At 34.4% G+C, this 26,951-nt stretch overlaps 3 protein-coding genes across 3 annotated transcripts in view; all 3 read right to left on the bottom strand.

Moving 5' to 3' along the window:
• Positions 1-4,747, bottom strand: part of LOC120341293 (FRAS1-related extracellular matrix protein 1-like) — a 34,054-nt gene extending 29,307 nt beyond the window's left edge. The window contains exons 1-3 of the mRNA XM_078117537.1: positions 4,185-4,747; positions 606-725; positions 230-322 (exon numbers count right to left, since the gene is read on the bottom strand). Coding sequence (XP_077973663.1) covers positions 230-322; positions 606-725; positions 4,185-4,412 — 441 coding nt within the window. The 5' untranslated portion in view covers positions 4,413-4,747. The remainder of the gene's footprint in view (positions 1-229; positions 323-605; positions 726-4,184) is intronic.
• A 529-nt stretch (positions 4,748-5,276) lies between these two features.
• Positions 5,277-20,072, bottom strand: LOC120344389 (DEP domain-containing protein 1A-like). Its single transcript, XM_078117538.1, has 21 exons — positions 19,923-20,072; positions 19,297-19,446; positions 18,575-18,690; positions 18,016-18,157; positions 17,890-17,942; positions 16,337-16,500; positions 15,690-15,830; positions 14,989-15,045; positions 14,337-14,498; positions 13,995-14,031; positions 13,555-13,776; positions 13,164-13,280; positions 12,163-12,735; positions 11,319-11,510; positions 10,781-10,940; positions 10,354-10,441; positions 9,649-9,806; positions 9,149-9,337; positions 8,486-8,566; positions 7,804-7,929; positions 5,277-7,184 (listed from the first exon to the last, which is right to left on the bottom strand). Exons 1-21 carry the CDS (start codon positions 19,971-19,973, stop codon positions 7,050-7,052), a joined length of 3,114 nt encoding a protein of 1,037 aa, XP_077973664.1. The 5' UTR covers positions 19,974-20,072; the 3' UTR covers positions 5,277-7,049.
• Positions 20,073-22,902: 2,830 nt separating this feature from the next.
• Positions 22,903-24,709, bottom strand: LOC120348247 (uncharacterized). Its single transcript, XM_039418354.2, has 3 exons — positions 24,324-24,709; positions 23,821-24,053; positions 22,903-23,614 (listed from the first exon to the last, which is right to left on the bottom strand). Exons 1-3 carry the CDS (start codon positions 24,541-24,543, stop codon positions 23,081-23,083), a joined length of 987 nt encoding a protein of 328 aa, XP_039274288.2. The 5' UTR covers positions 24,544-24,709; the 3' UTR covers positions 22,903-23,080.
• Between the last annotated feature and the right edge of the window lie 2,242 nt (positions 24,710-26,951).

Here is a 26,951-nt window from a genome sequence, read left to right on the forward strand (position 1 = left end):
CAAAATATTTCTCTGATTCGAGACTCGTTTCATGTGCAAGTGCAACTCTGACTGAATAGCAACTGATACAAATCCACATTTTAAATCTACTATCTAAAGTTTAAAAAAGGTATTCTTCACGATTAGCATACCTATTGCACAGATGTAGATCTAGTGATTTCTAACAAATTCTCAAAGCACTCACTATTGGCATCTGAAATTGGTATGCAAAATGGAAAATACAACTTACTCCATTAATCTCGGGAACCACAAGTTCTCTTCTCCCAATTTTGATGACATCACATTCTGAGTGAATAATTCTTATTTTGAGGTAAAATGTTTCCTGGAAAGAGAAGAAAATACAAGTTTGTTAAATCTTTAAATAAAAGAAATTTATTAATTTTGATTTTTTACACATTCTAAGCTTAACTAGTTAACTTTTTTCACATAATATTAAAATAAATTGAAAAATGAAGTTTCAAAAAACCAAATCAAATCAAAAAAGGTCGATCCAGAAAACAAATTGTTGTAGTACCAATTCTTGGGAGGTGAAAGTTTTGGTGCCCAAAATACATTATTATTAATAAAATTGAAAACCATGATTGAGCACAAAAATAATCTCTTACTTGAATAGTTTCGTTAACGAGAAGTCTGTTAACTCGTAATTTGACAGAATCTTCTGATAAAAGTGGTGATCCATTGTGTTGATATTTTAATGAATTTTTGAGGTAGTCACAATCAAACACCTGAAAAATCAACAAAAAATGAGGTTTATAGAGATATCATATTTTCAGGAATTTTGATATGGATTATTGTGGAGATTTTAGAAATAAATCTAAATGCTTTATACTGAAGTTCTGAATTTGAATAGCCACATCACCTGTGAGGGCATTTGTTGTACTAGAACTGGTATTATGATTTCACATTTTCTACTATAAGGTCGTTTTATTGCAGATTTGAGATTCTTAACTTGTTTACAAATTGAAGTTACTATTTTAAGTTCAAATTGTATGTGCCATATCTAATTCAACTTGCAATATGTGAAATTAGGAATTCCAATCACAGGTACAGGTATATTGCAGAGATGTGTTGTTATACTGTTCTAATTTGTTCACCATAATGTTAGTTAACCAAATCAAAATTTTCTATGTATCAAGCATGCAGAATAGATAAATGTGTCTAATACCATCTGTTCTGTAGGGCCCATAATTGGTTAAACAGGAAAAACGACTTTGGGTGTGGAAAAGCTTAACTAAGGCATGAGGTCAAGAAGGGATTAAAATTCATCGATAAGAGACGCCTCCACAATATTTCTTGTTTCTGAATTCTCTCGTTATCTTTTAACAGATAATCTCTCGTTTATCAGTTGACAAAACAAACGAAACTTTTAGGCTAGTGGACGTGGCTTCGCGATAGTTGCGGATTTTGTGCAGATCGCATGCAAAACCAGATTTTTGTGTTAATTTTTTATCGGATATTACCCAAAATTACTATACGAAGGCAAACTCACGGCGACACTCACTCATTCGAAATTCTCTTATTATTTGTTTCAAAAATAATTGTGAGCACTTCATCAAGACTATGATTGAGCTTATAATAGGCTTAATCCCGTGTTCGCATTATGTGGGTTTAGAAATAAATCTGGAATATGACATCATTGAGCTGATTCCATCGCATTCTACTTCGTGAAAACTCGGCGATTTTAAGGCTTGGTATATGATTCATACAACGCAGCGATATGGCGCTCACCAATAACACTTGAATGTTGAAAGCGTCAATCATTATTGCTTCAAAGTTAGAGTATTGTGAAAATATGTAGTTGTCATTCGCAAGATTGTCCAATAAATACAGATTAATTTGAAGCGTTGTCTGTCATATAATACGATGATCTGGCCAGGAATTCGCGTCTTCAAATGAAACACAGAGTAAAAATAGAATGATAAACTAGCGATATATTTTGACGAACGCAAAATTTTTAAACGGTGCTATGGGACGCTTAAAAAAAAGTAGTTTATGCCCATCTGAAGCCTTGAAATCGGTGACCGTACATTTGAACCCATGTACATTTGAACCCATGCATATATCTACGGGTTCAATCTATATGCGGGTGCTAAAACCCATGGGTTAGGGTTAGTATGGGTTTAACTATCCGTGAAAAAAAAAAATTCCATAGGTGCAATAGCATACAGGTGCAATTGTCATGGGTTCAAATGTACGTGGGTTCAAATGTAATGGAACCTTGAAATCGCCCTTCAACGTATGTTCCTCCCGCTTATTTCGCCAATGGAAACAACCCCTATGTGATTTTTCGCCAAGTACGATGTTTTCGAGGTCGCTGATAGATGTGGAGGAAACAACCAAATCATTCTGGATAATATTATTTCTAGGTGAAAGACATTTATTACTACGTCCTTGTGAAACCGCAACATGAAAAAGTCAATTGACCAAAACATTATAACACCAAGGTGACGAACCGTTCATTCAACACCAAGTTCGTGCACAATGCATTTTTACTGGAGTGGGAACTCTTTGCTGTGATAATTTATGGGACAAACTTGGTCGGGTTGTTTTGCCGTCATTCCTCGCATCGACTTGAAAAGTTTCGCTTTATTGAACTCATTTGACCTCTCAATCTCCCTTCTATTCAAACATTTCAGTGCGATATCAGCCACCGATCATGCATGTAATGTAGATGAAAATGTCGTTGTATTTGTGTGCTATCAGCGTCCCAGGTTTGGTTAATGCAAATAGTACCATTTTTCCAGGTGGTTAATTTTATCAATCTTATAATTACGGGTCACAAAACAAAATAACAAATATTCGTTTTTGGTTGAAGATTTCTCACAATAGTCATTGTTCTAGTAGATAGTAGACTGACGAAAAGGAGATTTTGTGGCCCGGATGGTTTAGCATTCAAATGCCAACATTTAAATAACAATACAATAGAAAAACCACAACTGTCAATTTACAAGGCCCGCGAAAGACAACGAATTTTATCGTTGTGCTAACCCACCAGACAAAAGGCCAAAGTCACCACAATGCATTTCTAAGAATACGAACATTTTTATTACGCACGCAATTTAAAACGTCGTATGCAAGATAGTCGGAAAGGGGTTCAAAATCTCTAAAATTTATATTATTCGGTTGGCGTCATCTTTTAGGTACGCGTTTCTGATTCGTGGTGACGATATTTATATATATCATCCCCATGGGAAAATGGATTATAAAACTTCGTACGCGACGACAATCTGCGTCAAGAGTAGGTTACATTGCGAGGCTAATGATCAATGAACAACAAAATACAATCACATGAAGCAAAGCCATACCGAGAATTCATCAGGGAGTTTTCCATATTTTATTTTAGCATTGTTTTTTACGACACCAATTAATAATAGTCCAGTTAATTGAATATGACTTGACGCCAAGCTTGGCCGATACATAAAACTCGAGTTCGAGCTGACTTCCTTCTCGTATTGAATACGAAAGTGCTGATTCGAGGATTGCTGCTGATATTTCCGTTTCTAGTAATTCCAATATTTACCCATTTACTGCTTCCGAAATTTACTATCGGATGTCGGTTTATTTGCCATTGGATTTCTCTCAAAAAGTGTTATTTGAAGATACTATATGGTACAATAAAAAGTATTTCTTTACATGTTACAATACGAACGAAAAAAGATGTTAGCACAATGCAACTTCTGCAAACGTTCAGTTTACTTTATAAAAGTCATCCATCACTTGTCACAATATTGATAGTCAAGTGCGCGGACAATTTGTAAACACGCCCGGGGATACATAATACTCTCATATCCTGTCGCCAATCGAAACAGATTTAGAAAAGTTGAATATGCCAAAAATTAGCAAAACGTCGTCGCTAATAATCGAAGTACATTTCGGCGGGAACTAGAATGCTTTGCGTTAGCGATATACCCAGTGATAGATGTGACTAAACTGCAATTGTTGGTGATTCGTTGTATAGAAAACAAAAGCATTAGAGATTGAGAACATATTTTATGATCGGTGACCGTACATTTGAACTCACGTACATTTGAACCCATGTGTATATCCGCGGGTTCAATATATATGTGGGTGCTAAAACCAATGGGTTAGGGTTAGTTTGGGTTCAAATATCCGTAAAACAGAAAAAAATCCATAGGCGCAATAGTCGTGGGCTCTAATGTAATGGAACCTTTACGATCACTTACCTTGGGTGTGAACTCGCCGACTCTTTGATAAATAGGCTCGTTTTGCACGACTTGTACTTTACAGACTTCGCCGGGCCTTGTAGCAAATCTCAAATGCGATTTTCTAATATAAACAGTCCTTCCATTGGTAACTTCTAGATCCAAATTTCTTTCGACTATCCCGGTAGATATGCTTGAAATCAACGATAGTAATATTCCCGCGAACGGTAGGAGTAAATTTATTTCCATTTTACTTTGAGGTGATGTTACCGTTACATAGCGCTCCGTGGAAAATTGTGTTTGGCAACACGATAAGGAAGGCGATTACCCAATATCTTATGAGAAAAATAAACATTGGACGATTAGTAATCATTCGCCTTAGGCAGAATGTGAATAATGAGGCCAATTCGACGGGACACGGATTCTGCAATGCTGGCTATGGCCTCTTGTCACCTACATCTAAATTATTGTTTCACTTACAAGCACCCTAACGACAGTAAGATTTCAAATATTTATTTACCGCGTGAAATCGGCTACCCAGTACAATTCTGCAATCTACGGGGTATTTCTCATAACGTTACTTGCGCACTAGGAAAAACATGAAATAATTTGAATCTGACACGGGGTCATCCGAGCCACGAATATCTCGATCTACCTCTTTTTTTAGAATATTTCTGAAAATTCTCCTTAGAAATACAGTTGTTCATACATCTGACTAGCCAGCTAGTCCCATACACGATATGGGAATGATGTCGGACGAGAGGCCGTGGCACGGCATGTGATTAAACTCGGCTTTACCATCGCCGGGATAAATATGAAAATTCTATCCTATCAGTTCACCAGCACAGCTAATAAGGGAGCCCGAAAGCATCCATCAATTCATCTCTATGCCTTCGAGACAAGACAGAAAGCGGAGACGTCTACTCTGTAGGCCCCATTTCCTGTGTGGTCGACGGCGACCTACGATGACACTCCGTTCAGGCGTGAAACTAGAATCGTGCGCGGCGCGTTCGTAAAACACCAAAGTGATCGCCAGAGCGCGACGCTTGGGACGACGTAAGACTGTTAGATGTGGCAAGGTCGTAAAATAACTTGCAACATTTAATTTTCCTGTTTCAATTCCGCATGGAATCTCTTTTCAATATTTCTGACTGAATAAGTGAATTTATTATTCTCATTAAAAACTAATAACAATATCAATTATGATGTTATAATTACAACTAACGGTGATGCAAATGTCGTCCATACTGACAGACAGAGGTAAGCGTATGAACGAATAATGTTATATATAAAAATAATAGATGACAACAATCACAACATAGAATAAATTTGCAGTCCAATTGTTATGTAACAATCACTTAGAATATATATAATTAGAATATTACGAATTTATAGAGAGTGTATGTACCAAGGTGCAGAATCGCTTAACAACAAAATACAAAAAAGACAAGGCAGTGAGAATACACGAAAACGTTGACAGTGAAATTTTACCATCTGTTTCAAAACAGTGAAACCGACCCCAAAAAATTTTGGACAAAAGTGGAATGAAGAAAACTTCATAACAAACAAAAATTAGGTCAGCAGTACAGTATCGGTATCTGAGACAATTAAATCACTAATACAAGATTCTTTTTTTAGAAAAATGGTCATAAGGGCAAACCATGCATTACGCAATGGTCGCCCTTAAAGTGAGAAAGAAAAATTATCTAACACAAACAAATACACACACATACACAAGTAAGCAAATACATCGTACAAGCTTGATCGAACATGGCCTAAACATTCACATGAAAACTAACACCTCTGTGCAATGTGCTTAATACACTCAAAAAAAAAAATGTTGACAACTGATGACCCAGATGTGGGATGTGAATTACAACATGGAAGTTATTTACATTATTCCTAAAATCATACATGATTCGAAGATACAAGAAAGATAAATAATATAATTGAAATCATTACAGATGTTGTCATGGCTTTAATTCTAAAATATAACCACAAATGAATCCTAATCCCAAAACAACAATATATATTTTGATTTGTATTTTAGGATCAGGAACTACAAGGATGGGGGCCAAACGAGGGTAACAGTTGAATATTTCAATAACTGTTACCCTACTTTTACCCAGCCCTGTACATGGCCTTGATGCATGTGACTCGACAGAGAATGGTGTTCCCATATTCATTTAGGATGGCGAAATAATATTTCTAACAAACTAATCAAAAATTGGGTCCCCACTAAGGAGTTTCAGACTCGGTGTTTATTAACTAGATATTATAATATCAAATCCAAAGTGAGTTTATTTAGGAAATAAACTTAATCAAAATTAATCTACTAAGTTGTAATATAATACGTTGAATGTCAATTTGTAATATTTGAATTAAATGGCAATATAACATCTATAATTAATATATAAAATCAAATGAACTGCCCAAACGAAACATGTATATGAGTCACCTATAATCAGATTAAGCTAAAATAATCTACTTTGCTACAAGAATCAAATATACACCAGTTATTTGAAACCAGCCTGATAAGTCAAATAACGAACAATTCAAATATAGAAAAGGTAATTGAAATAATAACACGCTCTCAAATAATCTCAAAGAATGTCTATTTCTACTACATAATTATAGTTTAATCCATAATATAAAAACTACAATACAAAAAAGCACTAGTACGCATTAATAGAGATAAAATGGAATGTGGCTACTAGATTGTGGTGTGTAATGAGCCATGAGCGATTTATTCAATCCAATTATGATTTTCTCATTACATGAAAATATGACTCCACAATGAAGTCTATACAATATCAAAATATAAAAACAAATTGAAAAAAAGTTCCTGGAGATTTTAGTTAAGTTTCAAGTTAACTAAAGTTGTATCTAGGATCGTAAACTTCTCAGCCTCTTGATGGCAGTAGAGAACATAGGCTTTCTTCTTGTTGATGATCTTCTATCCAGAAGAGGATCCCCATTTGGATATGATCCTTTGTAAATCTCAGGGTATGATTTCTGGAACTAGAAAAATATTGTGAATTTTGGGATACTGTCTTAACGAGAAGAAAATTGATATTAACTACTCTGGCAAAATACAGCCCGCGGGCCGTATTCTGCCCACCAAAGTGTTTAATCCGGCCCACTTGTGTCAGCTGAAATTATGACTATAGTTTTTATAGATATAAATTTCCATTGAAAAATATAATATAACCTCATAATGGCCCTGATTGTTACATTGTGCCTCTTATTATTATATAAACGTTAGCCCAGTTGGACTAGCTGTCGTAAATAAAAGTTTTTTTTATTTATAATTTTTCATATTGAGTTTTGAGCCTTCGGACCAGTAACCAAATATATTATCTGTAATTGGCCCACTCAGAAAAATAATTGCCCACTCCTGAACTAAACTATGTTGACATTGCAAGATATACATCTTGGGATCAAATTCCATACCTAGCCCCCTCTCCCTCCCTTCAGGGTAATTGGGTCTACCCTGTTGAGGAAAACAGGTTCTGGTCTTCCCAAAAATAGTAGCTTTTTACTTGTCAATGTCTGCTTGTACATAGGCTTGTTCAGAGTGAAAGGGTGTGAATAAGTGACATGAAAACAATATTGAAATATTAGTAAATGTTCTGTTTACCTGCTTCAATTTCTTCCTTTTCTCTTTCGTTGTCATGTTTTCACTGTGAACAATGTCTTCCAGTAATTGTTTTAACGAACTTTCCAAATTAGATCTTCTTTGCTTTTCATATTCACTTACAGTAACCTAATAAACACAAGAATTACAGACCAAAAGTACATTACAAAACCATTAAGTAAATAACATGCATAGCAAGTTTTGAAACAGAACCTGTATCAAGCAATTTATGGTAACTTGGGTTATGACACGTTTACTTTTTTGTAAAAAATCATGTAGTATTACAAAAAAAATTTAATTTACTAACATTAACTAATGGCAAAAATATGTTCAATAATACAGAAATACTGGCCCATTAGGGCAATTACCCATGCTGGCTGGTTCGAAGGAACTTGAAAAACACTGAGAATAACTACAGACTGTAATAGCAATTGGATAACAACACTATCTAAACCTGGGTAGTTGGTGTGTAACTATATACTTATTCCAGAATAAAGTGTTTTTAACTTTGACTTAAAGTGTTTTTAACTTTGACTTTGATGGAGTGAGTAAGCAAGCAAAATGATGAAATTAAAATTCATGAAAAGTTCAAGAAAGGGAGTGATACGTAAATATCAACTAAAATGAATATTTCAACAACAGCTTCACTTTGAAACTGGTTGAATAATCTAATTTATCAATTAACCTGTTTGCAGAATGTTGTCTGTCTCTTCATTGATTTTTCCTGAGCAATTGGTTTCATGCTAGAAGTGAGGTTTGTTGCGGCCTAAATAGCAGAAGAGCCGTTATTTAAATTATTTGATCGGTAATCTTGATCTTGATCGGTAAGTATGTTGATAGGTATTTGTCTGTGTGTTAGATGCACGCGATATCTCACAAAAGTTAGATTAGATCTGCTGCAGATTTTGCATGTGCATTCATCATAGCTCGGATCAGAATCCTATTGATTTTGGATGGATTATGTCGTATAATTAGCGAGTTATTAATTAATTAGTGATGGGACACACAGCGTCACTATGGGGTAAGACCACTGTTTTTGGGGATCCCCTAACCGTCAATCGATAATTCTTCGGTTTCCAATCGAATTCTAGTTTAAATTGATTGTTAAAAATTTTTCAAGGTATTTGGAGTCACTAGGTCTGGAATTCACACTGAATCCCAAAGTGTAACGAATAAAATTATCCAACTCAGAAAAAATCTGGACCAGATTTTTCAAAGATTCATGATTCGTGACAAACACTCTGCAACAACGTGACACACACATTGCAAACACTCTGAAAACTTTTGGCCCTCTGCGTTCTTATAAAAATGCCTAGTTTTGCTTTCAATGTGTAAAATTTTCCAAAACCTCTAATTTTGTTCTTTCTGTCAGTTCTTTCACAGTTTTTTCAAGAGAAGTTGGTTTATCCATCAACACAGATGTATGTTCTAAAAACACACTGATGATTTTCTGTTCGATATCTTTGTTCATTGAGAATCTCGATTGTTGTTTCACTGGTCTTTGACGAATTATACATGGAGACAATTCTTGCAAAACCTAAAAAATAGATATGTTAATATACTTCATTGACTCAATACAAGACTTACTCACAAGACACACCTTCAAATGTAAATTCCAAAAGCTTCGAAAATTCACTAAGCATTCTAAACAGAGAAGAAAGCTTGCATATGCCAATATTTTCGCCATCGAAATTTTATTTTCTCTGAGTTCGGAGATTGAATTGTATTCAAAAATTTTTTCCACCAAGTCCAAGAGTCCAATTCAAATTTTATTAAACTCATAGTCAGGAGCTCCTGTAATTTCCCTATACTCCTCTGGTTTTAACTACAACTTACTAGAAAACTTACAAATGCTCTCGTTGATAAAAGATCGTGAAGATCAACGAGATGTGGATTGTTACACATTTTGGTGATCAGTCGTAACAAAAGTCGAAGCTTACTACGACTACAGGGAGGAAGTAAGAGAAGACAAAACTGCAATGCTTCTACCAGTCTGTTCGATGCTCCTGAATAAGAAATACACAATCAACCAAATGCCTATTGCTTTTGTTAGTACAAAACCCACAGATGGATGTGCATAAAGCAAGATTGAGCCACTCACTCAGGAGTGAAGAGAACTCATCCTAAAAGCAAAATGAAGATAATCACCAAAATAACAAGAGCTATTCAACACGCAGAAATTTATGATAGTACAGTAGTCGCAATTATTATTTGATGTGAGACTTTTGATACTGTCAAAAAACAGTGAATTCCACAAAACTGAAATTTATGAAAATAATTTCGCCATATTTTCTTTGTCTACGCTCAGATACACTGACAGTAAAAGAATGAAATTCACTTTTATATACATGCATGCTGAAAATAAGATCATGGAACTTTAACTATAAGTGGAAAAAATACTAATAAAAAAGCTACACTGCGACAGAGATGCCAGGGGTTGATATGGGACACAAAAGAATCTATATTTCTTCAAATGCAATATAAGCTGAACAGCAATGAAATAAAACCGACCCAATTTATCTTTGTACAGAATTGAAAAGTAAATATTTTTACCTGTAATTGGATTTGCTTTTGTCCGAGCAGAATCAAACGCTGTGGTAAGAGGTGATGGAGGGACATCACATTGAGGTTGTGAGAATGCCTGAAATGAAAAAAAATATATATATACGGTTATATACTGAAATTATGGTTTCATTAATTTGTATATATTTCAATTCTTTCAATCTATTCAGAATATTATAAATGTAAAATTAATTATAACATAGAACTCTGGAATACCGAACTGTAAGGATATGAACATCTTCGTTCGGTTTAACCCAGATAATTTTAAAACAAGTCTAAAAATAAGATATTATACGAAAAATGAATAAAAAAAGGATTGTAATGGAGATTGGAGGATTGAATTTTGTCTGGGAGGAATATCCAATGAATGAAATTTTGTAGATATGAATTACCTAAGAATAAAATATTGTATCAATACCTCATTAAAATTGTTGCATGATTTTGCACCTGACATCATTGATTTATTATTCCATGAAAATCTATCATTGATTGATGATTGTCGACCAGCATAACGATCGTTGCCATGATTGTCAAGTGAAACTTCACGCAGTGGGCGATAACTTAATGTACTATGAGACCTGAAACATTAATTAGTTATGAATTTAGGTTGAGAATCTTGAGATGTATGGGGGGTGGTTTTGTTGTTGTTGGGGTTTCTAGACAAAACTATTGCGGGTGGAAACCCTCTCTCCCTTTTGAAATATAAAATAATCAAAAAAATTAAGATCCGTAAATAGCAATTTTTCACAGCTTGAGAGCTTTTTAGACCCTTAAAAGACTTCGGGGGAAATCCACGTTTTCTGGCCTCCGACTAGACTCGCTAGATGTTACAATTAAAAATTTGCCCCCCCCCCTCCCCTTGTTAGACGACCTGTTAACAATCTCAGTCTGTTTAATGACGATTGAACCTATAAAATTCCATTTGAACAATAAATTAGGATTGAAAGTCAAATTACCTGGTTAATCCAACATGAAGTTGAGATTCCGAATTTGCATGTTGTTTGCTTGGAAGCATAGTTTGTGACACATAAGGCAATCTATCTAATCTCTGTTGAATAAAATGTGGATCGATTTTTTTTGCATTCGTGACGCAGGGTGGTGGAACTTCTCTACGTTCTTTAATTGCAGATTGAGGATGTTGTTTTTTGCTGTTAAATTAGAATGAATGGTTAGTTTTCACTCCAAAAAAGACTTTGTGTAAGCAGCTACTGACTACATAAAAGATACTGTTTTGAGATGTACCGAAAACCCTACGGTGTGACCACCTACTTACACCTAGGGTAAGGTGGGCATGTGATTCGAATCTTGGATTTTTACCATGCAATTCCAACATTTCAGGATTAAACCACCAGGCATCACATAACACAATTGAAAATGTAGCTCTAGTGTATGATGCTATTGCAAAAATTCTACAGACAATGAATTGCACATAATCCTTTGTGGTTTTGTACGGCTGTCTCAAAATGTTCAGGTGAGGTGTCTCTCGAAAATGTCGTGTCCCACTAGGTGACCCACCCATTACAAGTGGGACACGTGTTACAAGTGAGACATATGGGACACATTGGACAAGTGGGACATGACATTTCGAGACACTGGTTTTGTACTATAGTGATGTTATTACAAAATTGGTGGTAATTTTTTTTTCAAATTCAAACAAAAAGCAAAATAGAAGGAAATAAAAGATAAATTTTGTAATTTAAAATTTTTGCTATTATTCTATAATAATTTTATACTTCCACCCCAAACAAGGCTTTAGACAAGCAGTCGAGACAACTGATTATTAAACCAAAAACACAATACCTATCAAGTTGATCACCATTGTTGTTCTGAGCAGGTAGAGCAGGTTTAGGAACAAACGGAGAAAACATCAAATCGTTTTCCAAATCTTCTATCGATGGTTTTAAAGAACGTCTCTTGATTGTTTTCTGTTCTTTTATTTTCTGAAACTGCGAGCTCGGTTTTGCTGGTTCTCGTAACGTAGCAAGGTTTCCCCCAAGGTACATATTTGAAGCTTTATTTAAACTAGGCTGACTGGCTGAAATTTCCATGTAAACGCCTTCTTTTGACAAATTACTGTCGATACTATGAATTTGTCGAGAATTAAAACTTCGACATTTTTTCACTGTCGAGAAATTAGATTGAAATCTCGTATTTTGCTTTTGAGGTTTTTTGTTTTTTTCATAAATTGGTTTCATTGTCCGATACATAGGAGAATCAACGAAATCATCCTTTTTCTCGAAACTTAAATTCTCGTATCCTTCGTTTGTGTTCGACAGTGGATTGCTTCTATTTTTGCCTGCATTCGAATTGCAATGACCAGTAGCTTCATAATTATTATCTTTCATCAAATCATTTTCCAGTTCATCATGCATCCTGTAGAAAAATTTTACCAATGAAAGATGAAGTATGTAGTAATTGAAAAGGAATACTGAGTTAATGGCAAGCACTCATGAACACAAAAACAACTTCATCATATCGATAAATGAGCACATGTTATAAAATAACATTTTTTCTTGTCATAATTCAATGAAAGTTTGTCATGATTTGTATTACAGAAATAAATGCGTCATGAAGATCGGGAACTTCTGGGTTAGTGTAATGGACCAAAATAGAACAATAGGATGAAGATTTTGATTTCAAACCTAACGGCCCTGATTTAATGCCAAAAACAAATGTATTTTCCATAGCGAAGTATTCCTGTAAAGTATTTGCTTGCCTGGATCTTTCTTCCTGGCCAATGTGTGAAGAACCTTATAATATAATATATATACTGCAGAACTATATTCTTTATGCCCACTAACCTTATACTCATGTCGAGTAATAAATTTTCAACGGATCGAGATTTAAATTCTTCATCCAATGGTAAAAATCCAGCTTCTATTGCTTCATCATCCAATGTTTTGTAATCAAATCCAGTCCTAAAAGTTGAAAAATACACAGAATTCAAAAATAAACATAACATTTTATAGTTTTTTAGCTTATAGTTTGGTAATTTATCCTTATTGTAAATAATATATATAAAAATCGATTTCTTGTGAAATTCAGTTATTCTGCTCTGATTTGTTGTGCAGCAAATGAATACTTGTTATTTGTAGGCAAGAATTTACAAGATAATTTAAATAAGGGAATGCATTTAATATAGTTATAGTATAAGATTTGATAACATCAACATGGTTGAGTAACCCAACTTACAATTTGTCATGCTGAGAAATCTTCTTTTCTACTTTCGCTTCATTATTATGAGAAGATCTTGGTCTCGGAAGAGTATTACTAAATCGTAACTCTGGTAGGGATGCATAGTTTTCTTGTTTTGTTTGAAAACTGCTTTCTTCTGTCAATTCATCGAGTTTTCTAAAACTTGCGAATCTGTCATTCCACGTTTCTCTTGTAGCGACGTCTTCAAGCTTCCAGTTCCTTTACAAAAATAATAATTTCAATCAAAAATAATATCCCTATGGTTGCTTTCATACTGTTCATATTCGTGCCCATACATACAAAAATGATATGGGATGGAAAAAGACTATACATATCTGTGGCCTTTATTTAAAAAGCTTGTGTACCATAGTACATTTTAAAAACGGGTAGGATCCGTATATAAATCTTAAAAAAAATTAATAAATCATATAACTTACCATCTCGGCAAACTTCCGAAGTGGGCAGGAACATCCACTAAAGAAAAACACAAGAATTTATTTAAATTGCTGGCCTGATGATCAGAATACACTAGTATTGCAAAGAGATATTATTTTTAGTTGATTTTACCATATTAGCGTTGCATACTCAACTTATTGGGGTTTGAACCCAAGATTTTCACCCAGTGCTCCAACCACGTAACACACAAGATTTTTAAAAATCGCAACACAGCTTTTTATATTGTATATGTCACTTATTTAAACCTGAGGACTTTACTAATATCATTCAAATATTCCTGAAACAAAATATAAGTCAAATTCAATCTTAGATGAATAAGTTACCTTCGTTGAAGTTGAGATATTTTGCAGGCATGCTTCCATGTCTCATACTTTTATGATGTCTGATTGCTTTATTTGCATGTCTCATCTGAGCTTGCATGAGTTTTCTTCTCAATTTCTCAACTTCTTCCTCACTCTCATTTTCTACTTGAGGTGAAGATTTTGCTGAAAAATAAAGAGTATTGAGCGATTTAGGTATCTGAAATGAAAACAATAATTCATCTATTTCGACAGCTCAGTGGATTGTGCTAAGCGTTAAGAACATGCACCTTGCACCTCGGATTACCCTGCACAGATCTGCAGGTCGGAATCCAGTGGGGGACAAATATGGGCAAGAAGAATGCTAAACTCCTCGCCATTGTGTGGCTTCTCTCACCATCAAGTCCATGCATCTCTAAAAATGACTGATAAACAATTCCGATACAACATGAACTGTTAATTGGCCATGGGTCTCTATAGCCAATATCATTATAACTTTCCTATTCTCTGGAATAAAATTTGAAAAAAACGTATCCTCTCTTTCAATACAGGAATAATAAATAACTTATAAATGAAAGAAATGAACCATTCGCAAAAAGTTTTATTTGCCGTCCTTGTTAAGCTTCTGTCATATAGAATAATGAGAACTAACAAAATAAATTTTTACAAAAATTACCATGAAATTTGTCGGAATGATTCTCTGAGTCATCTTCATCCAACATTTCTGAATGTACTGTAAATTGAATTATTATTTGACAAAGTCAAGATATTTCCATGGTACTACAATGCATACAATAATAATTGAAGATAAAGCATACCCAATCTTCAATAGCGAATTCGAGAAATGAGCTAAACTTTTATGAATGAGAAATTTTATTTAACAAGAGAGATATGCTCATATATATGGACACGTAGATTCACATAATTTGATGACGTAATAGCGAAAAAAAAAATTAATAGCCTTCTGGATAAAATTTTTATCTTTAACCACTGAAAATTTCAAAGCAATTGGTTCAGTATTCGAAGAGAAAAGCGATTTCTTCAAAATGTGTTGACGGAGACAAATAATAATAACAATAACAAAAAAATTTTAAAACGATCGTTTTAAAGTTTCTTCGGTCAACTTGACTGTTTTGACCTTCCACTGGAAATTCCAAATTCGATTATCAATACAAAATTTGGAATTACAGGCTCATACACTGAAGAATTCAAAATTTCGACGCAAGGGTATTTGAAATTACGACTCTGACTTGAAAATTATAAAAACATTCCAAACTAGACACCACAGCCCTGATAATGCAACAAGTCATTTTGATCTATTAGGTGCAAGATACCAGTCATACATACCCCTTAGACAGCTTGATCAATTTGACTTACCAAACACCGTAATGAAAAGTTGGTAGAGATTGTACGTTAGTAGTGGTTCAGAAAGAGCTTGAAAATATCCACAAACTGCTGAAAAAATATCTCGTTCAAATCCAGGGTAGTTTGGAAGTCCAGAGCTTTCACTGTTTGGCCCTAAAATATTTCAAATTAAAAGAAAACTCTAAAGAATATAGTAATATTGGACTATATTATGGTTAAAGGCGTTGGATTTAATTATATTAGGGGCATAGTATGATCACAGATAAATCGGCGCTCCTTAAGTATATGTAACAGGACGGGGGACACGGAAACGTGGTATGTGTACCAGGTTAGGGCATAATTTTATTCCAATTTACCTTTTTTTAGTTCTATTATGAGTTCGGAGACTGCCAAGTGACTCCCGTAGTATTTGTACCTAAAATTATGGCCTAACCCTAACCTGATACACATACTATGTTCCGGTGTCCGCCATCTTGATATGCATTCTCCAAGAGTACCTGCAAATCTATAGAATTAAACATTTGGTACTTTGAAAGTGAAGTGAAAGAAAGTGATCATGACTAAATTAATATATTTGCACTAATGTGCACATAAACAGGCCACATATTGAAGTGCAATTTTAATATAAAATTTTCCTATAATTACTGAAATAACATTACATGTTGCAAGACATTGCATAGCACTGATAACCCAATATGGCATTTCATGTTCCGTGAAAGTTGATAATTCATCTTTTGTAACATTATGTAGAAGCCATTCTGTGTGAAGTATTCCACATGGTAGTATTTCTTCTATTGATTTCAAATTGAGGAGTTTTTGAAAGCTGTTTAGAAAATACATAAAAAAAATTGAACATGCTAAGTTTACTGTACTGCACTCCGAACAATGCTCTGCACAAGAAGAAAAGAAGAATCAATGAGGAGCTTTTCTGAACGGTTACTACATCCTGGATGAGATGGTTAGTCATGAACAAGATTACATAGAAATTACTCCAAGAAGAAGTAACCATAGAGCCATTCTGTATTAGTCTTACCTTACGATTGAAGAAGCATTTTGAGAAATTTATTTCCTGAAATTGGTTAAGACATGATATTTTCTCAAAATTTTGAAGGTACTACGGTAAATGTAATTTAATTAACTAGCCAGAAAGCGAGTAAAATATTCTTTTTTTTTTAATTGAAAGACTTTATCAAAATATTGATATTGGATTATGTAATTAATACAAATTCAAAGATTTCAAAAACGACGAAATTAGCGTGGCCTGGCAGATGAAGTGTTAGGCTCAAATAAGTTGACATTGCCATCACCTCATCCAGAGTGTACAGAGCCATGTTTGAAGCAAAAACTTTCATGTTTCTTCTAAAAAAGTTCACCATACTACAACATTGTTGAGATATTTTTGTAATAAGCCCATAAGGATAATCTGCCTAAATTTGAATTAAACAAAATGCAATTTGCACACAAGATGCACCAAATTGAACCATTAAGCTCTAATGATCTTTCCTGTTAAATCTCTAAAACAATGGAGCAAAACTGTGACATGACCCTTTGATATTAGAAATGTGAGATGAAGAGGATATCCTGTTCTTCATGTTAAATTAAGATCATAAAGTTAAGGTATGATTAGTTGGTTGTCAGAATGAAGGCACTATAGCATGCATATTCATCTGTATGCATCGCTATGTAAATTAAAAATAACCATTAATTCCAGGGATGTCAATGAAAATCAAATATTGGAATTTAGGATATACAATAAAGTAACTATTTTCCTTTAAAAAGTTGTCATTTTAGGCATTTGACACCTCAACGTCAGACAAAAAATAAACCTCAATTAACGTAATCTCAAACAAATAATAAATAGAAAATGATAGAAGCAATGTTTATCACAACTTCTGTAAGTACATGAACAGAGGCAGACTAAGGATTTATATTCGGCATTATTTGATTTAATTTTGATGAATTCCAATGATTTCTGCCAATTTCTCTGTTGAACATAAAATTTAGAATATGAATTTAATTTTTCCTATTCAAAAATATTATTTCAGGATGTATTCGAAATGAGCAAATTATTCAATTTCGACCATCATTGTCCAAACTTGGACGAGATAGTCATATTGCAGCAACCTCATCAATTTATCATAGCCTACCCAAACATAAAAAAATACCAGCTCACTGTAATATGATATTACAAAAATGGAACAAAAAACAATACCTTGACATATATGCCCTTTGCCACACGCTTGATGTTGTTTTTGGAGATTCATGCTATAAACAAAAAACACAAATATTACAAACTATTTTATTCTGTTTCAAAATTGAAACCAAAAAATATGCATACATTGTTTTTCTTCATCCGAGATTGTACTATAAACTTGTTTTTTGCATTAGTGATGTTCTGTTGTCTTGGTGAAGCTTGATTTGTGTTGAGAAGAGCCAATGGTTGCCGAATCACTTTAGAAGGCGAAACTCCAATGGGAAACCTATATGTTTATATTCAGAAAATTTATGACATGGAAAAATCAGTTGTAACTAGAACTCTAACTGCAAACCAAGATTTAGAAAGCTTATATTCAAACTTCAAAACAGTAAAAATTCTAATATGTTAGAATATCATTATTATGTTTGAATAATTCAGAATTTGAACAAAGGATATTATTAAAAAAAATCAACATTCTTACAATTTGTTCATTCATTCATAAAATCTATGCATTTCTGGGAATTGGGCCTATGCTATCCTACGATATCTATTTATGCTCACATGTTCATATCAAGTATAAAAAAAGGCCTAAAAACATAGAAAACTACAAATTTCTTCAAAAAAAGTTCTACATCTAGCCCAGCTTTGAAAGCATTTAATAATAGGCACAACTAATCATCATTCTAGATAATATTTCTACCTGTATAATTGTTTATTATCTGTATATTCTTCTGTTCCCCATTTACCAGAAACCTCTTCAATGACATGATTTTTTAAAAATTTACAGAGAAGTCTTATAGTTTGCTCTCTGGTGACCTAAACATATAAATTATATGGTTAATATTATTCTAGAAGGGAAGGTTCCACTTCCATTAAATAATTGTTATCTGCTTATTGGATAACAAAATGGTATATGTTGTTAATGTTATGAAAGTAAGGAGTAATAAACTTTTATTAAAATTCCAATGGCAAATATATATCACAAATTACTAATAATGGTTAACACTCAAACCTATGCCATGCATATCACAGCCAGGGGGTCAGAGTTTAAATAGCATTAAGTTTGAATATGCATATAACAAAATTTTTGTTATCAAAATATGCTTTTCTCAGAGGTATTTCCTGAATGAGGGACGAAAATATTTACAACTTGAGTCGAAAGTCGAAATCGATTTTTTTTTAATTTCTGGTGTTGTGATCGAAGCTAGAGAGATCGTAAATATTCCCCGATTCCACAGGCCCACAGACTTGAATCATATCAGAAAAGTGCGGTTTGATGGATTAAAAAAGAGGATTTATGATACATAAACAATCCAAGTAAAAAAAGTTATTTCAAAATCCACTATTTGTACTTTATCATTCATAGCTAAACCACAAAAATGGTCTTTCATCCCAGGCTCATAATAGGAATCATGCTTTTACCTGAGCCCCAAAATTGTTGTTTATTTTCAAACAATCATGCAGCCAATCAGCAGCTTCTGCACCAGTGAAAGTATCATGGAAAACTTTGAACTGGTGCCAGTGTCGTTTGGTGGGCATTCCACATCGGAATAGTCGAACAACTTCATTCCACTGAAATAAATACATATAAACAGTTTGAAACGCACATAAGGCATACTTTTGATAGATTATCAATAAAACCCATGATATGGAGACATAACATTCATAAGTTAAAGTAACTTATTACTAATTAAGAGATTCCAAATTGAACGAGTCTTCCATAATCATCTAGATCTAAATGGAGAACAAAGTCGATAGGACAGCTGGTGGTTGGGTGGGCCACAGCTTCTCGCCTGGTCAACATTCCAAGCAGGGCATGGTTGTTCAGTTATTGGTCCACATGCATTGACTTATTAGATCATCACACGTCACACCATCCCGACTATGCCACAAGTGGGAATCACTAAAGCATGACTGAGCTGAACTGTGTTATGCTAACTTGCAAGTGATATGGCCATTACTTCTCATTTTTCTTGGCTAGATTAAAGTAAATTGAATATATGAAACAGACTATACCCCAAATATGAATCAGAACATTTCCAACTCACCAGTTTAGTGGCTCGATAAGGTCCTTGTGATACATCTGTCGACTGAAACATGCTGAGCAAAAATCTGTAAATCCTATGCTTCAAGGTTCAATGCCACAAGCTCAGATTATTAACTTAAAATCTGAAGTTAAAATATGACGTTACTATAAAAACAATTTAGATAAATAAACTTTAGATTCAGTAGATTAACGAGGTTTTGGATGGAGCGTACTTCTATCAGTCTAATGTTATTCCGGTTGCCAAATATCAGAAATGGAATCCTTTTAATAGCCTATCTCATAAACACACAGCACGAAACATGAAACAAAGTCAAAGAATCAAAACTATGAACTTGGGGCTCCATATTCAATCATGCTCCAATATATGAATATTGTCATCAAATAAAATTCCTGTTTCTATTTCTGTATTTTAAACCAAAATTACGTCAATTTCAACTTGAACTTATAATTAAATGTTAAATACTGAAATATGCTGATATGATAAGTTTAATAAATTTGAATATGAATAAATAGCAAAATATGTTTAAAAGCAAAAAGTGAGGTTAGATCTAGGCCTATAAATAACGACTTTCGATTAAAATGTTTATTTTTCTTAAAATACATGAAATACGGTATCTGGGTAGGGTCTCGTGTAGTTTCGTACATAATGTACTTCTAGTAGGCATAGCATAATTTTTTGACACGCCAATCCAACCCTCACCTGACTACGCCATTCAAAAATGACGTCACAATCACGTCAGAGTTTGCCAAATACTCATACGATCGCCCGAAATGGCATCGGCGCCGACGATAAAGAACTGACTAACGTCAGCGATCTCTCTCCTATCGGGATCGTTGCGACGTGAAAACGAGAGAAATGGCTGTTGGATTTCGGGTTCTCGTCTGTGCGTCTAGGATGACAGTTCGCATAGTTTGAAGGGCTCTATTACGTTACTGTGACGTCGTAGTGACATAATTTTTGAATGGTGTGGTCAGGTGGGGGTTAGGATTGACACGTTAAAAAATTGTTATGGTACGCCTACTAGAAGTACGTTAGGTACGAAACTACATGAGACCCATCTGGGTATACCGTATAGTTACAGATTATCAGTACCGTACCTACCCTACTGGCAGACATGTACTTTTACGGTACCGGTACCTTATAAATTATATATTTATCTAGCCTATATGGAAATCACCAATAGATAGATAGTTTAGACTATTTCAAAAACTTCACAATCTGACAATACAAAAATAAAAAATGGAGAATTCTGGAGAGCGAGCAAAACCTTTAAAAAAGTTTGGAACAAGATGAGTACCATGTGCCCGCTCACCAACACGCATTCACAATAACTGAATAACCTAGACAGAATGTATGACAAAAAATAATAGAAACTGAAATAGCCTATGATAATAGTAGAAAAACTGTTCCCGAGCATTACCGGTACCCTTGGCGTAACAAACTACCGGTACTTAACTACACTTAACTAGGCTACACAGAGCTAAGAACCCATGCTGCTACATTGCATATCGCAAGCAAATTTCATTCTTCCATAATTTTCAAAGATGCTATTTTTATTTTAGTAGCTAGGAGGTTACAAAATTATAATTTACACAATACGGTAGAACAAACAACAACACGCAACACTAAAATCTGAAAATAAAAACGCCAACCGGGGACCAGCAAGCAAAACAAAACAAGACGAAATGCAGGAATGATGAGATCAAATATACCGCGCTGAGAGCAATAATTTTGATTTGCTGATTCCGTCACGCGTGAAGAAATTTGCATTGAATGGAACATTCAAACTTGAGGCCGTGCGAAGGAAATGCATTTTTAAAGTTTGTGGAGTGGGTTTCAAATAATTTTAATATTTTATCGTAATTATGTCATTTTTGCAGAGATTGCAGATCCAGCCTGAAATCCAGTAAATCAGTGGTTCTCAAACTTTTTAAGCCGCGCCCCCTTTTCAGAATTTGTGAAGTCTCGCGCTCCACCTCAAAAACAACTACCGTAGCTGAAAATAAGCTACAAATATCAGATAGGAAGGGGAGAGTATGTTTTATTCGAAATACACGTTGAAAATACGTGGATGAAACGTAAATAATCGGTGTGACTTGTAGTGGAAAAGTGATCCGGTCAGGAAGACGAACATTGCCTGTGTGATACAGATTTGTGTGAAAAGTCAGCAGAACACGTTTGCATATTCGCGAATAGCAGGTAGCCCATATATTATATATCATATTGTCCGTATGTGTGTGGGAGGTAAGATATTGGTGTACTGTCCGCCTTTTCTATAGCTCACTCTAACCTACTTACTCCTATCCAATGATCTTAGAGATGACCTTGACTTGAAACGTCAGTATAAATCAATTTATTTTATAGCCCCATTTTGAAAAAATTTGTCAATTGTTTCACTACTGTAAAAATCTTTTATTTAGGACGTATTATTGTAGTATTTATAACTGCCAGCTCTGGTTGTTTTTCAATAATTATAATTATAAAAAAGTTAAAATTTCATATAATAATGCTCATCGCGTAATTCACTGTGTTTCTAGATTTGAGAGTGTCCGTCACAAAATGGTATCTGGGAACATTCCCTCTTTCGAAGCACTCCATAGAAAAAAAATCTGTGGTTGTTTATGACGAGATGCAGGAACTCCAGTAACCTCCTATTACAATCATTATTTGATTCTCATGTACTGTTTGTGACGGGCTGTCTTGGATTCTATACTTCACTTTTGGCCTCTTACTGTATTACCTCTTTTTTGAGATCTACTGTGAATCTGATTGTCGTATCAGGTATTTTATGTATTTATTGTATTGTTTTTGGCCCTCCAAATAATCATTCTCACTTCTGAGCTGACTAGATAGCAAAGCATCCATTGATTTTCCATAGTGCCATATTCAGCCCGTTTACGACTAATTCCCATGATGTATTTTTTATCGGTAATCCCACCTCTCGAAAAAAACAAACAAACAATTACATTCATTTAAAATTTATTGGAAATCCATTTTACAGTGTCAAAAGTTGAATTACGTCCGTGAATAACTCAGAGCAAAGGGGTAAACTATCTGTTGATATTTTACACAAGAGTTATGTATATATATGAGAGCCTATATATATAAAAATATTGTTGTATTGTTTTGTTTTATATATATTGTTTTATTTCGAATACTCATATTTCACCCGGCGAGATAAACTCTTTAGCGGGAGAATTTTCACGGTTCGACGTTACTGGATCTGATTCTCTGACACCAAGCGTAAATCGATTTTTCAAGACGAATTGTGAAGCATAAAAATATCTCAGATATGCAGTGAAGTCGTTGAAATTAAAGAGCGATCGTGAAGGTGTGGAATGACACTCTGACGTCATTGCCAAAGGACGAATAGGTAACGGTGCAACAGCGCCACTATTATATGTAGATTGAAGATTCATGCTTTGGATAGTATTGTAAGGTAATGGAGGAGGGAAATAATTGGGCAAGCTTAAGGTCTGCGGCATAACATTATTCCTATTTGGCCAATTGATTGCTTCGGTAGTATATCTGGAAGCTGATGGTCTTGTGGTATTAATTATTCGATGACTCTCTTTGTCTCCATCTTCACATAATCGCGTTGCTTTAATTTTGGTGAGTGACTCTACATATTTTGGTGATGCCATGTTACGATGTTGTTTCCGGAATTTGGCTCTTCTGTTTTGGAACCAAACCTATAGAATAGAAGAAGATTTAGAATTTTAGGAACAATCGAACAATTTGCAACAATCAGAAAAAAGAATTATCGTATTATCAAATAAATATGGGCATAATGATTAGCCTATTTATAATTTAATACTTGTCTCAAGAGTGTAATGTTACCATAGGTATAACCATCTAAACTTATAGTAGTAATGTAATCAAATGTTGTAATAACTACCTGTATCCGTGCCTCAGTCATACTAATTTTTGAAGCAATTTCTTCCCGACAAAATATATCTGGATAATGATTTTTGGTGAATATATCTTCCAGCAGCGATAATTGTTCTGCCGTAAAGCTTGTCCGGTTTCGGCGCCGTCCGGATCTCCCGCAGATTCCGTGAAATATTGATGAATTGTCCCGGAAATCTTTGGATTCAACGCTCAAGTATGCAGATGGCGAGGAGTGAAATACTGAAAAGTATTAATTGAATAAGTATTTTAGATATTTATCGAAAAATAAAATTTAATCCACTATTTTTGTTATTCTGAATGTCGCATAACACGATTGGCACGGATGGTGGCCATTTAAAAATACCACATGTAACTTATTAAAATATATAATGCCGCCTGGTAAAATATTATTAATAATAATAATAAAAAGACTGCGAACACTAAACGTTTAAAACAAAATTATGCGAAATGCTGGCCTTAATAACAAGCAATCACTATGAGTATACTCACCCCAACCTTGTCTATCTGGATTTAAAATAGACTTGTGAAGTTCCTCAGAGTCAACAGACTGAGGCATACAACTTGGAACGTTTTCGGAGTGTTCCATTTCGCTGTTGGATTTGTTGTCAACTTGGTTAACAGTTTTCAAGTCCGACCCTACATCCATTTCACAATAATTTTTCACAAATCTCCTGTGTTCTTCTGTGCTAGTCTCTTCTACGGGATTCATTTATATATTAGCAAGTCATCTCCTCGTTGTATTAAATTTCAAATTGAAATTCCTAATACCATCGATTTCAACATATTTTAAGGTATTTGGTTGCATCAGTTTATTCATCGAAAAACCCAATCCAATCCAAGGGCATGCATTTTTTATGAAGATGTTTACAAAATATGGTCTATTAATGGAGAAACAATTAAAAAACAATAACGCAATATAGATTGGCCTAAATTTTCAATCTACGAGAAAAAGAGTATACATAATGAGATACGAAAACTGAATATCGGTTGAAGGTGTACTCAGAAATGTAAGGAGCATCTGCCCGTTACTGATCCGATTGGTGCCGTGCAGAGCAGTCCGGATATCCTTTTATTGCGAGTAAATTTAGAAATAAATTACATACAGTGAAGAGCATCATTCATGAACCGTCCTTGTTATCCTGTGGAACTAAAAGTTTCACCCTTTTGCCTTTTGAGTTATTGGGTTGGTTCTAAGGTAAAGATTTGCATCAAAGCACACAAAATTTGAAGCCACCCCGCAAGACATACGAAGCCAATTGCGAGGTTGCACTTGGATGAGAATTTTGTAAGAACATCATTATCAAGTGGTTGTGGATACAAATGTTATATATAATATATGATTTTATAAGTGTAAATCGAATAACGGAAGTAAAATTACTTTGTAAGAGAGATTAGCCTAATGTAAAAATTGCCCTAACCTGGTATTGCAAATCACGAACTACACACAACATATCGTGTATTCGTACACACGAACAACAGTCGTCACCCATAAACGTATTTCGCCCTCACCTGCTTTATTGTTTCAAAAAGGACATCTTCAGACATTGGGCCCCTGTCAACCAGCCTCAAACAGATTTGTATCATAATCCACAGAATTATCTGTGCGCCTATAGCCACACATCATAATGCTAAGGATTATAAAGTAATATCTAATAGATATGGTTTTACGAGTAAGAAATATAGTTCTGATATGTTCAACTGTGTGTTAAAAACCGCAGGGTATTGCGATTCGCATCTACAAGTATTCGCCTACGGGGCTAAAATTTCATTCGTATAATTTTTGTAACAAAAATGCACTAATGTTTTTTTTTCATATGTAGAAAAGCAACGTATCCGAATCTGCGTTCCTCCACGTCATCATATATCGGGATAATGTTACACTAAGTTCTGGTAATTCTTTGATTAATATAATCTCGTTAAGCACCGCTCGTTATTAAAACTCAATTTTAGAATTATAGAAAAATGATAAGAGTCGAAGATTTTGGTCAGTCTCCTCGGATACGAGAGAGGATGCACTAACTGCTGTTACAAATACGGAAAGTGGCATTTTTTGCCTGGAAATAGCACTGAACATATTTTTCAGTTTTAATTTGGTCAGGACATCCCAAAAGCAAACTTTGCCACGAGATGGTGAGCAATACTGAATCGGATCCGCAGCGCAATCGAAACCTTAATTAATAATTACTCTTAAAAGAGTTGCGAGAGAGGACGCATATAAGTTTATCCGCCCAGATGCTGAAGCAAAACTCCATGAAAGGTCTATTCTATGAACTTTACGGGTGAAGCACGCAGTAGAGTGGACGTGGAAGTCCACATATCCCAGCTCGACCAAAACTGCTTCACATCGTGGCCTGCCTCATTCACAAAAACGAGAAACTTTCACAGAAACTTTGTCATCGCTGTATAGTAAAATGGTTTGGTAATATGACCAATGCTTGTATATCGGGGTTTAAATTCCCAATCACAAAATAACAGCAAACATCGCTTTGCTGAATGGAAGGGGTACTTGTTAGCGTCCATGTCACAATAATTCTCATAAATTTGCATTCAATCAAATAAGATATTCTCAAGTTTACGAGAATAGAACAAATATAATGGCCATTTAGATATATATATATATATGAACTATGCTTATGATTTCTTTCTTCGATTCGTTGCGGTGCCTCAACGGTCGTTTGCATTACGTCATTGTAAACATGTGGTTAATAGGCTACTCTAGGCCTCAATTATCGGGGGTAAATTAGCAAATTCCCGAAACCAGCGACGTCTATTTAAGAAGGATGCTTTAGTTCCATGATTTCATACCTTGAGATTTGAAATTGAATTAATTGTTATCTTCAAGTTAATATGTACAATTCATAGTTAAGAATTACAGTATTCTTTATTATAATCTTTATGTCATAAATGTATTAGATAAATAGGTTAATTTAGCATGTCTTGCAGTGGAATGTAAAGTCGAGTGGAAGACTTTGGCAGGTATACAGGCCAAGACTGACTCTTACCACAAACTCGAAATCCAATTCAGATTACTATATTTTGTGTTTTGAACAGATATTAGCAGCACCAAGTAAATTGCACGAAAATATTAATATACTGTAAACCCACGGATGTGTAAAC

The sequence above is a fragment of the Styela clava genome, chromosome 1 (genome assembly GCF_964204865.1).
Source record: "Styela clava chromosome 1, kaStyClav1.hap1.2, whole genome shotgun sequence".
Lineage (NCBI taxonomy): Eukaryota > Metazoa > Chordata > Ascidiacea > Stolidobranchia > Styelidae > Styela > Styela clava.